The 12525-nt window shown below is 53.3% G+C and overlaps 1 protein-coding gene across 3 annotated transcripts in view; it reads left to right on the top strand.

The window, feature by feature from the left end:
• LRRN2 (leucine rich repeat neuronal 2) overlaps positions 1 to 6253 on the top strand; it is a 59257-nt gene extending 53004 nt beyond the window's left edge. For all 3 annotated transcript variants that reach the window (XM_016140297.2, XM_016140315.2, XM_016140306.2), the window contains one exon: positions 3197 to 6253. In XM_016140297.2, coding sequence (XP_015995783.2) covers positions 3432 to 5594 — 2163 coding nt within the window. In that variant the 5' untranslated portion in view covers positions 3197 to 3431 and the 3' untranslated portion in view covers positions 5595 to 6253. The remainder of the gene's footprint in view (positions 1 to 3196) is intronic.
• The last annotated feature ends 6272 nt before the right edge of the window (positions 6254 to 12525 follow it).

Below are 12525 nucleotides of genomic sequence, written 5' to 3'. Positions count from 1 at the left end.
TGGCCCCTGCCACAAAGAGCTTGAAATCCAGTTGTGAGAAATGTACACGTGATGGTCTGAACTCCCGCTCACCCGGGAGAGTATACATAAAAGACAATTAGCTTCCTCTAAGCTCCCAGCAGAAATTGCTAATCAGCCTGCCTGAGTGGGCCGTGTGCAAGACAGCCTTAAATGGTGATGGCAGGTGAGTGGGCAGCTCTTGAGTTTCACCCTAGAAGGGGCTGTGTGTTCAGCAATGAGAGGGAGGACTTATCTGGGCCTTTGCCAAGTCTTGGGCTCAGAGGTACTATGAGAACATGAGTCATCAAGCTGCTGCCTCTCCCTGGGTGCTGAACCCCAGGCCTGGGCTCTTGGGGAAGAGAAGGAGCAATGCCTCACTCACCTAGTGCAGCCAAAGGGGGCAAGGAGGAGGGTGCTGCTGAGGGTGCAGGGAAAGGCCAGTCTCTGGAGGTTTTTAATTAAGTTTTAAATGGTTTCACAGAGGTGTTAGAACAAGGTGCTAGAGGATAAGAGACTCCTGGGGTTCAGACAAGGCCTGAAGGCTAGGGATGCCGGTGGCCCAGCAGAGGGCCCCTATCCACCCACTGCAGCCTTCTCTCTGCCTGTAAACAGTCTCGGGCTCTCCTAATTGTTTTTGCATTTCCGGACCTGCCAGACGGGCACTCTTTAAAGGTATGACATATGCATTGTCTATTTCTGCTCACAGCTCCCACCCCACCACCTGGGGGCAACACTGAGTACACAAGTGGCAAGTTTAATAGAGGCTTGTGGCGCTCTAGGATCCAACTTCTGCTGCCCCAAAGAAGTCCTAGCTGGAGGGCCTCCCAACCCTGGGAGATGAGCGGAGCTGGAAGGCACTAACATTGATTGAGCTCTTTGTGTAATACACTCAGCTCCTTTAATCCTAATGACAACTTCATTTTATACATAAGGAACAGACACTCAGAAGTCAATAACTTTTCCCAGGCTGCTCTGATAGGAAGTGGTAAGTACATAATAATAGTAAGATCTCCTTGCTGGTGGGTTTTGCTCTCTCGTGCCAGGTCTAGGCAGGAAGCAGGACCTCTGGCCTTAGATCCAGTTCCATGACAGGGCCCATCAGGGACTCAGCTTGTCTCTGCTTCTACTCTGCCCACAGAATCTCCTCTTCTGGTCCTAATCAATGGTCACAGGCTTGGGTGGCCAGGTTTCTCTAGGCTCCCTGCCTTACACGCGTGTGCAGGCATGCATGCATGAGTGCATGTGTGTTTATTTGCCCTGATTTTTCCATGTCAGCACACACTCCCCCCCCTACACAAAACCTCTGTGCATTTTAAGTCACTGTTGTTTCCCCACCTTTCGAAATAGCTGCAAAAGAAGGTGGGAGGTAGTCAGATGTAAGTAGGCATGCCGCTCTCCTGCTGAGGAAGGGTACCACGCTTCCAAGTGCTGCCCTCCCCCATTCCACATCCTGAAAGCGGAGTGAAGTGAGCGAAGAACCCCTCTAGCCCACTAAGAGTCACCTGCCTGGAAGATGGCAGGAGACACATGTCCCAGCTTCCCCAAGCTCCCTGGTCAGGAGTCATTGCCCCAGGAAACAAGAATGGGCGCCCACCGTGCTGCCGCAGCTGCCACTGCACCCCGTGGTGCCCAGGATAGGTTCGAGCCAAGCCTGGGGGCGAGAAGCATGGCGTAAATGGCACAAGTTCTGCACTTGGGTGATTCCTGTCTCTTGCCGCTTACCAGCTATGTGTCTTAAGCTAAATTCTCTAATCTCTTCTGAACCTCAATTTCTGCATCTGCAACTGGGGATATTAATGCTTATCTTATAGACTAGTTATGAAGGTTAAATCAAAAAAGGCATTCAGAGTCTCTGAAGAGTCCAAGCAAATCGTGGCCGCTTCTCTGACACCTACAGCTGGAAAACTACCTGAATCAGACCTCCACTCACACCAGGTGGTCAGGCCAGGCCCAGGAAAGCCCCTTTTTCCCCCCATCCCAGTTGTGGGCCAAGACTGGACTTGCCTCCAGGGTGATGCAGCCTACCTGTGAGGTCTGAGAGAACCTGGACTGGTTCCCTAGATTGGGAGGGAATGAGCGGCAAGGGCTTGCATTATAGGTGGCGGTGGGGGTGGGGGTGGGGCCCAATCTTCTAGGGGAAGGGGCCCTGGGCCACAGAGATTGATTCATACAATAAACACTCAGTGGGCACCTGCCCCATGCTACAAGCACAATGATGAGTAAGACGGGTCCCTTACATGGGGAGACATTTCCACATTATGTGGTCAGGGCTGTGACGGAAAGAGATGTGGGGCCCTGTAAGAGCCTCAAGCAGGCACCTCAGCCAGGCAGGGGTGGGTTGAAGAGTTTTCAGTAGGAGATTCCTGACCTTGAGTCTCGAAGAACAGGTAGGGGTCGCCTAGGAGACAATGAGAAGGAGACATGAGAAGGGGGGCATGTCAGGGTAACTTCAGGCTGTAAGGGTTGTGCACAGTCAGTAAGTGGACTGGCAGCAAGAGAAGCCAGGAGAAGTGGCTGGGGCCAGAGTCACACACCTGCGGGGCTGAAGAGCTCCAACCCAGGCTGCTGGGCAAGGGAAAGCCCTGCCTCCGGGTAGGGAAGTTGGCAAAAACCCTACCCCAGGAGAACGTAAGCGGACCCCAAGCAGGACCACCCTGTTCCCCAGCCTGTCTAGGTGTGGGGTCAGGAGCCACTGCCTTTCAACTTCGGGAGTCCTGGGAGCCCCCCTGGAATTTAGAAGCTGTGCTCGTTGCCATCATCCCCCGCCCATACCGCTTGAAGAGAGGTCTGTCGCTCTATTTTCCATTTACTGAGAGAGCCAAGGAGGCGGGGAAAAGAGATGTAAGAACGCTTAGGGACTCTATTCCACATTTCTCTGGACTCAGAAGGACTCTAAAGGTGACAGCAATGGCAGCTGTCCCCTCTCCTCCACATACACACCTTTCCCAAGAATCCTGGAAGCTTCCAAGGCCCAATGTCTCCCTCCTTCCTTGGAGACTCACAGCCACTCACCCCCCCCCCCCTGCAGTTCACAGAATAGGACGCTAAGGCCTAAGCACTGTAGGATGGAACCCAGGAGCCCTGGCCCTGTCCGCCCCTCTCAGCTCCTTTTGCCCCAAGTCAGACACGGGAGATGAGAGTAGGGAATAGATTCCGCTTCTCTGCCTCATGCTTAACTCTGCCTCCTCTTCTCCAGGGCTGTCCCAGTGGGGCATGGCGACGAGTGAGCAGGCCCAGCGGACAAGGATGGAGCGCCGCACCCATGAGGGCGAGAAGTGATGCCCACCCATCCTCACCCCAAGTAGCATGACTGCCCTGGGAGGGTGGGTCCCCAGGCCCTGGCAGGCTGCTGACCCTCAGCCTGCAAACCGCTAAGAGCAGAAGGACTCCAGACTTTTCCGGTGGATGGTCCCCTCCCCTGCAGCTCCGCCATGAGGCTCCTTGTGGCCCCCCTTTTGCTAGCTTGGGTGGCTGGTGCTACTGCTGCTGTGCCCGTGGTACCCTGGCGTGTGCCCTGCCCCGCTCAGTGTGCCTGCCAGATCCGGCCCTGGTATACACCCCGCTCATCCTACCGCGAGGCCACCACTGTGGACTGCAATGACCGATTCCTGACAGCCGTGCCCCCCGCACTGCCCGCCGGCACGCAGACCCTGCTACTGCAGAGCAACGGCATCGTCCGCGTGGACCAGGGTGAGCTCGCATACCTAGCCAACCTCACAGAGCTGGACCTGTCCCAGAACAGCTTTGCGGATGCCCGAGACTGTGATTTCCGTGCCCTGCCCCAGCTGCTGAGCCTGCACCTGGAAGAGAACCAGTTGACCCGGCTGGAGGACCACAGCTTTGCAGGGCTGGCCAGCCTGCAGGAGCTCTATCTCAACCACAACCAGCTGCACCACATTGCCCCCCAGGCCTTCGCTGGTCTCAGCAACCTGCTTCGGCTGCACCTCAACTCCAACCTGCTGAGAGCTGTGGACAGCCGCTGGTTCGAGATGCTGCCCAACCTGGAGATCCTCATGATCGGCGGCAACAGGGTGGATGCCATCCTGGACATGAACTTCCGGCCCCTGGCCAACCTGCGCAGCCTGGTGCTTGCAGGCATGAACCTTCGGGAGATCTCTGACTACGCCCTGGAGGGGCTGCAAAGCCTGGAGAGCCTCTCCTTCTATGACAACCAGCTGGCCCAGGTACCCAGGCGGGCGCTGGAGCAGGTGCCGGGCCTCAAGTTCCTGGACCTTAACAAGAACCCGCTCCAGCGGGTGGGGCCGGGGGACTTCGCCAACATGCTGCACCTCAAGGAGCTGGGGCTAAACAACATGGAGGAGCTGGTTTCCATCGACAAGTTTGCCCTGGTCAACCTCCCCGAGCTGACCAAGCTGGATGTCACCAACAACCCCCGGCTGTCCTTCATCCACCCCCGCGCCTTCCACCACCTGCCCCAGATGGAAACCCTCATGCTCAACAACAACGCGCTCAGTGCCTTGCACCGGCAGACGGTGGAGTCCCTGCCCAACCTGCAGGAGGTGGGTCTTCATGGCAACCCCATCCGCTGTGACTGCGTCATCCGCTGGGCTAATGACACGGGCACCCGTGTCCGCTTCATTGAGCCGCAGTCCACCCTGTGTGCTGAGCCGCCAGACCTCCAGCGCCGCCCAGTCCGAGAGGTGCCCTTCCGGGAGATGACGGACCACTGCCTGCCCCTCATCTCCCCACGCAGCCTCCCCGCCAGCCTCCACGTGGCCAGTGGAGAGAGTCTGGTGCTGCACTGCCGGGCGCTGGCTGAACCGGAACCTGAGATCTACTGGGTCACTCCAGCCGGAGTTCGACTGACAGCTGCCCGCGCAGGCAGGAAATACCGGGTGTACCCCGAGGGGACCCTGGAGCTGCGGAGGGTGACAGTGGAAGAAGCAGGGCTGTACACCTGTGTGGCCCAGAACCTGGTGGGGGCTGATACTAAGACAGTTAGTGTGGCGATTGGCCGGGCTCCCCTGCAGCCGGGCAGAGACAAGGGATGGGGGCTAGAGCTCCGCGTGCAGGAGACGCACCCCTATCACATCCTGCTGTCTTGGGTCCCCCCACCCAACACGGTCTCCACCAACCTCACCTGGTCCAGCACCTCCTCCCTCCGTGGCGGGGGGGCCACTGCTCTGGCCCGCCTGCCTCGGGGCACCGACAGCTTCAACATCACCCGTCTCCTTCAGGCCACCGAGTACTGGGCCTGCCTGCAAGTGGCCTTTGCTGATGCCCACACCCAGTTGGCTTGTGTGTGGGCCAGGACTAAAGAGGCCACTCCTTGCCACAGAGCCTTAGGGGACCGACCTGGGCTCATAGCCATCCTGGCTCTGGCCGTCCTCCTGCTGGCAGCCGGGCTAGCAGCCCATCTCGGCACTGGCCAGCCCAGGCAGGGGGTGGGCGGGCGGCCTCTCTTTCCAGCCTGGGCTTTCTGGGGCTGGGGTGCCCCCTCAGTCCGGGTGGTTTCTGCACCCCTTGTCCTGCCCTGGAATCTGGGAAGGAAGCTATCCAGGTCCTCAGAAGGGGAGACACTGTCACCCCCATTGTCACAAAATTCCTGGAGCTCGGCCTGTCCTCAGCAGTAGGAAAATAACTAGGACTACGTTTTACCAAAAGGGAAGCAATCTGGGCCAGATGCCCTGCCAAAAAAGTGACATGGACCCACATGCTTGAGGCCTGGCAGCTGGACCAAGGCAGACCAGGCTTTGTGGCCCCAGAGTCTGCTTCTGCAGCCTCCAGAACGTGGCCCTTACCTTCTGGGGGCTCCTCGGCTGCCTTTTTGAGGAGCATCTGCAAGGGACAGAAGGACTCTAGCTAGAGCCTCCCACCTCCCCACTTGTCTACATGGCTAGAGGCCCCTGGATGTCCCCTGCCCGTGTCCCCAGGCCCATGGCCCACGGGATGCACGCCCTCCTCTTCTCTTTCACCTGTACAGTCTCAGTTGCTTGCTCGTTCCCCTCCTGGGCAAGGGCTGACGGAGGCCTCTCCTCCCATCTTGGGGATCCGCTCCCAGAGTGGACCCCAGGCAGGCTCTGAAGGACATTTGGAAAGAGGATGCCCAAGACTGCCTCCTCTTGGCACCCCAGTTGGCACTCTGAGGTTGACTTTCTATAGGCAATTTTGTACCTTTGTGGAGAAATGTGTCACCTCCCCCCAACCCAATTCATTCTTTTCTCCTGTTTTGTAAAAAAATAAAACTAAATAAGAACAACAATAATAAGGGGGGAAAGGGAACAAAAGGAAACTTTGAACACTGGGTGTAACTCGGAGCTTTCTGCTCTGGCACCCCTTCCAAGCCCAGAGGGCGGGAGGGGAGAGGAGGGAGAAGAGAGGGCAAAAAATGGCGAAAGAGGGCAAGGGGGCTCAGGTATTTCCCTTTAGGTTTGAATTCTGGTCTCTCCCAGAAAGTCCCCATAACTGTGAGCAGCAGAGCCAGGGGAAGAGGGACAAAAAGCAGAAGAGACTGACAAGAGAGGGAGGAAGCACAGGAGGCAAGGAAGGAGAGAGGTGGGGAGAAAAATGGAGGAAAAGCAAGAGGTGGAGGGAGTGGAAATTTCCATCACCAAACATTGTCGCCCCTTCTCGTTCTCTGATAAGCAATTAACATGCCAGTGCATAAGAAGCACTTCTCAGACCTATTTCTAATTAAACAAACCCAAGAGGCAGGATCATGCAGAGAATTGCAAATCATCAAGACAGCAAGAACTTGGGCTCACTGGGGCAGGAGGGGGTGTGGGGGGTGTAGAGGATTTGCGGAGGGGAGGGCTATGGGACAAGGAAATCACTGCATTTATCTTTCTGGTCCATTTCAATATAATTTGCTATAAGCCTGATTTGCTTCTGCAGTATTAAAAAAAAAAAAAAAAAGATTGACTTCCGAGGACCAAGTGTGAAGATGACATCTGTTGGAAAGGCAACAGAGGCAAGGGGAGGGGCTGCTGTGGCCAACCCAGGGCACAGCTCCAGAGCCAGAGGCCCCTGGCCACAGCATTTGTTTCTGAGTTAGGCTGGGAAAAGTCATGGGGCTCCTGAGACCGAAAAGAAGCAATGTGAGCCTAAGGACCTCTGTGCTATAGACACATTCAGGAGACTTATTAGAGGCTGCTCTAAGCTGCCATCGAGAGTCAAATATATACACTGGTAGAAGCCAGACCAGGAAACAGCATCGGGCCCCACGGGACCTAGAAAAAGCACACTCAGCCCAAGCCAGAGGGTAATGTTCCTTTCTCTGTGAACGCAGGAGAGCAGTGTTCTCTGAACCTTCCACCAACAGCCAGTTTAGAAGCCTTCTTCCTCTGGAGCAAGTCAACCTATCTCAGAACCAGCCTAGGGTTTTCTAAACATAGATGGCTGGGCCCATCCCCAGAGTTTCTGGTCTAGATCTGGGTGGGACCTGAGAATTTGCATTTCTAAGAAGTTTTCAGGTGATGCTGCTGCTGCTGGGGACCACACTTTAAGAATCTCAGGGCTCCAGCCTGGGGTGGCTAGAATGTCTCACTCCTGCTCCAGGCCCCCAGGAAAGGGCTGGGGAAAGAAGGGCTGGAGGATGATCCCTCCACTTCTCCCCACCTTCCTGGTGGGCTGCTCAGGTCAGCAGGATCCATTCACAGATGCTCGTTTCCAAGGAAAGGTGGTGTTTTCTTTAGGGTTGGGGGCTGGGAAAGCAGAGACATGACATGCACAACCCCTTACCCTCCTGACACCCATGGCCCACACTCCTGAACTTTGGGATTTCTTGGCTGCATTCTGGACAGCCCTGCCAGCCGGCTGAAGCCGGCCAGTGGGATCTAGCCTGTTCACCATCTGTGAGGTTTGGATTTGTTCTCTGTGACCCAGAAGGTCTGTGGGGAAGGGGCAGGGCAGCACCCACATGGATCACGAAGAACTGGAGTCAGAAATCAACACCTCTCTTTTCCTTTAGGATGATTGGCAGTCGCTGCCTTTCCACATGGGCCCACGTGGCACAGAGATTCGAGGTGCTGTTCCCTTGAATAAGCACTCAGAGCCCTGGAGAGCCTGTGGAGCCCTGCAGCCCTCTCCCACCAGCACCTCCACTGCCACCCCACAACACTCCTAGGAGCCCTGGGCCCCAGAAAGTGACCACCAGCACCGCTAGGGGCCCAGGGCCTTAGATCCCACTAGCTGGAAACACCCTAAATGTGCCTGAGTTTGGAACATGGAAGACCTCTTACTGCCCTCCCTTCCCCCAGGCTCCTTGGCTACGGACAGGAAGCCTGAGGGGGGTGACGGAAGTCCCTGGGGAGACGGGATGCCATTCTGGCTCCTAGTCTCCTCATTCCCAGGGCCTCGTTGCACTGCTGCTTCTCAGGTGCTGTGGGGCTTACAGCAGCTTGAGTCCTTGAAAACGAATCCCTTCTTCTGGGGGGAAAAGGCAGTTATGGGGATTTAACCTGTCTCTCAATGGAATCTCCATGCCCTATGCACACTGGCCACCCCAGAGATTTCAGGTGAGCTGGGGAGAGGATGGGAGTGAGTGGCCTCTTTTCTCCTGGAAAGAGATGACGCCGTCAGGACATAGCCAGTTATGGAGAGGGAGAAAAAGGCACTTTGTGGGTCGCTGTGTCCTAGAACAGCTAGAAACTGAGCAAATGAGGATGAGCAGAGCTGGGCACATGGCTCAGGTGGGTTTCGACCAGGTGGGAGGACAGTGGGACCATGCCCTCTATGCCTATTAATATGACCTAAGTGGCATTTGAACTCTTAGCTTTCACCCTAGACTGAGTGGGTAGGCAACTAAACATGCTGGTTTAAAACAAACAAAACAGTTATGTACCTGGTCTCTTCTGTACATTTAAGATTGCCTTTTTAAACCCTAAATAGAAAGCAATATTTATTTCTGTTTATATTTTAAATTGTTACGTAGGGCTTATCATTTCTATCTATCAAGATGATTTTAAAACCCAGGCTAACTGTCGAATGTATGAACCTTCCCTCCCTAGTACATGCCACTGCACGGTTCCATCCTGCCTTCTGCGTCCTCATCCACAGCTCAGATAGATTGTGGAGCAGACCTGGGCGGACACGTCCTGCGGCTCACCACAGCAGCCTTCCCACCAGCCTCATGCGGGTCCATCAATCATCATGTCTGGCGCGGCCACTCAGCCAACTGCAAACCACTTAAATATACTGTCCTGCAACCAACATTTCTGCATTCTCTCACGAGGCCGACTGTGGAAGGCAGTGTCGAAATGAGGAAATAGTGAGCCTGTGGCATTCCTGAGCGCTATCAGACTAGTCCCCAGATCACCAAAGTAAATGAGTTTGGCTGATCTAGTATAGGGTGACCAACTGGGACTTTCCTGGTGTTAACACTGCAAGGCCCTTGTTTCAGGAACTCTCTCAGTCCTGGGCAAACTAGGATGGTTGGTCACCTAGTTATGGGGACTCTTTCTAAGTGTACCCAGCCATCCTCCCTCCTTTTTTCCTTGCTTCCTCTGAATCACAAATAATTAATAAGCATGACTGTGATGGGCACAGTTCTAGGAACTGGGGACATAGATAAAACTCTCTGAGCCTGATTTCACATTTTAGTGAGGGGAAATAGTTGATAGAAAGGACCAATAAATAAGAATATGTAGTATGTTGGATGGTAATGAGTGCAATGGAGAAAAAAATAAGGGAAGAAGATAAGAGGGCGAATGGGGGCTTACATAGGGTGCTCAGCACAGGTGTTGTTGAGAAGGTGACATTTGGCAGAGAGAACCAAGCAGAAGAGTGATCCAGGCAGAGAACAGCCTGGATGAAGGCCAAGAGCAAGGACACTAGTGTGACCAGAGCAAGAGCAGGTGGGGGAAGAGTAACCGTGAGACCTGCGGTCAGAGACACAGCCAGGCAACTGCGTTCGGTACTGTATGCCACTGGGAGGGTGTGGGCTTTTTCTTCCAGTGAAAGGGGAGCCGTTGGAGGGTCCTGAGCAGATGCGGCATAATTTGGCTTAACGGGATCGCTCTGGTTGCTAGGCTGAGAACGGCATGAGTGTGGGGTGGCGAAAGGCAGAGGCAGAAAGGCCGGTCGGGAGGCCACCGCAATAATCACTACAGTTTAATCATTGCTTCTAGAACTTTGCCAAGGATGAACACTAAGCACACCTCTGTATTTCTCAAATCTATGCTTTCCCCTATTTTTGAAAATCAAAGCCACATTTACTCTTTCGCAGGCTCCTGACCGCCTTTGCCTTTCCCCATGAATCTGCAAAGCAGCTCACGTAGATTAAGGCTCCAACATCGAGTTCGCAAGCCTGCCGGTGCCCTTCCTCGTAACAGAGCGACTAGAGCTCATTCAAGGTCGTGAGGAATGAGCTTCATTAGCCTTCAATTCTATCTTCATTGTGTTTGTCATTCAAGCACGTCATTCTGAGGGAGGAACAGCAGTGACAGGAGGAGCCCCTATCCTGTCCAGCCCTTCCTTTGTCACCGTTGACGCTTTGGCTGTTCTAGGCCTGATGTGCAGCTTCGTTTCTGATGATTTTACCAAGGGAACCCTTGTGTAGTCCTCATGGATTTTACAAGTGTCAGAACACCTGTATTTAACCTTCCCAGGGTGGCTCTCACCCATTCGTGCTATCCTTTTGCCGTTGCCCTTTGATCAACACCATCTCCTCGTATTTTTTACAGAATGGCTGACATTGAGCCCTTACCATGTGCTAGCCACTCTAGTAGAGATTTCCCGCACACGCCATTTCATTTCATTCACTGCCACCTTACAAAGTGGATTCTATTATCTGCATTTTACAAATTTAGGTATGAGAACTCAGGCTAAATAATTTATCCAAGGTCACACAGCTAGTAGGTGGCAGGGTCAGGATTCAAATGCTGTCTGATTCCAGACTCTCTTAACGACCCTGCTCTACTAGATTCAAATTTATATTCTTTAAAAGTATGTCAATAATTTGCCGAGAACATAAGAACTTCTACAGTCTGTGTGCAGATTTTAGAGCACTCCCAGTGCAGCCACTTTATTTTTAGATGCTGCCCTCTTTTTATTCAGGATAATTTATGACTTTATTGTCAGGACTTCAGTTTTAAAACCTCTTGAACTATATTGTCTTGAGAATTACAGCTTTTGATTCTTTTCTCTAACTTTTGAAACATGCATGGAAGTCTGGGTATGTCTCATTTTGCCCCTTCGTCCTTTCTGTCCTTAGATGCTATGAATTCTAAAATTCCATAGTGGAGGTTCTGATCTCTCCCTTCACCAATCGGTTCTTCTTTGTTGGTCAGAATTATGTCCAGAGCAGACTTTGCCTATGGGCCTCCTCTGCTTCTGAGCTCAGACATCAACTGGTAAGTCAGAAGCTCAACGCTGAGCTGAGCAAGGCACCAATCAAGTGTCTAAGGTCCCCACCACTACATCATCTGTCCTCATGCCCATTTCTTAGCACTGATTAGAAAACACGATCCCTATGGCCTCCTTCTGGCCAAGTGTCATTCTCATGCCACAATGCCCTCCTGAGCCATTCTCATTTTTGTCCTTATCCAAAAGCTGGTTCCACTTGTCACCTTCCATTGCCCAGTTATAGGCAGGAATCAGCATCCACCCTCGACCCCCTCTGCAAACCTCAAATCTTTGTGCCCCTCCAGGTTCCCTTTTCTACAGTCCCCTCAAGGAACTCAGAGTTCTTTTCTGCCTTGTTTGCAGAAATTTCCAATTGCCACAGTCCCTCACCCCCACCTGCAGCACCACTGTGCTCAAAGGGGCCTGGTGGTCTTGTTCATTGATGTACGGCAGCTCTAAAGAGCCTCTATTGGAAGATGAAAGCTCCCGTGGCAACAAGAGAAAACAGTAGGTAGAGGGTGTGCTAAGGAGCTATTCCTCATCCCCTCATTGCCACCTCAGGAACCAAAAAGGCCAGGCTATTAGCCTGTGAGGAGGGAAGAAGGATCCCAGGCTCAACCTGCGTAGGAATGATGTGTGGTACGTTGTGGCACGTGACTGAGCTCACCAACGTCTACTTTCTCATTTGCTCTTAGTAATAACGCAGTGAGTTAGGCAACACAGATATGGTTGTTATCCCCATTTTACAGTTAAGGAGACTAAGGCTTGGAAATTTTATGTAACTTACCCAAGCTCATACAACAATGGGTAGAGCTGGAATTTTAATCTTCTAATTCCAAATTCCCATACTCTATTCACCTACCCACACTGCCTTCTACATACAAACAAGGATGTGAATGCAGTGCACTCCTCTCTGAGGAAGAATCAGGTACTAACTACAGAGGTTAAGGAGAAGAGTATCATTTGCACTGACAAGGATTATAGGAACTGGACTCGTTGCAGACTGAGATGGAGGAGCCTGGGCTGCAAGTACATCCCTCCCAAGCTCAAAGGCCACTGCTTGGTAAGGACCCTCACACCCAAAGCCAGCCTCACAGAGTCATCTGGCCCTGCCTTCTAATGGCCTTGATATTATCGCCATCATTTTACAGTGAGGATGGAGGGGACCTGGAACCCCAGTCTCCTGGCTCAGAGCAGGCTATTGACAGTCACTGGTGGAGG

This window comes from Rousettus aegyptiacus, unplaced genomic scaffold (assembly GCF_014176215.1).
Source record: "Rousettus aegyptiacus isolate mRouAeg1 unplaced genomic scaffold, mRouAeg1.p scaffold_m13_p_17, whole genome shotgun sequence".
Taxonomy (NCBI): Eukaryota; Metazoa; Chordata; class Mammalia; order Chiroptera; family Pteropodidae; genus Rousettus; species Rousettus aegyptiacus.
Note: the sequence above shows the minus strand (reverse complement) of the source record. Positions and strands in the feature narration are given on the sequence as shown.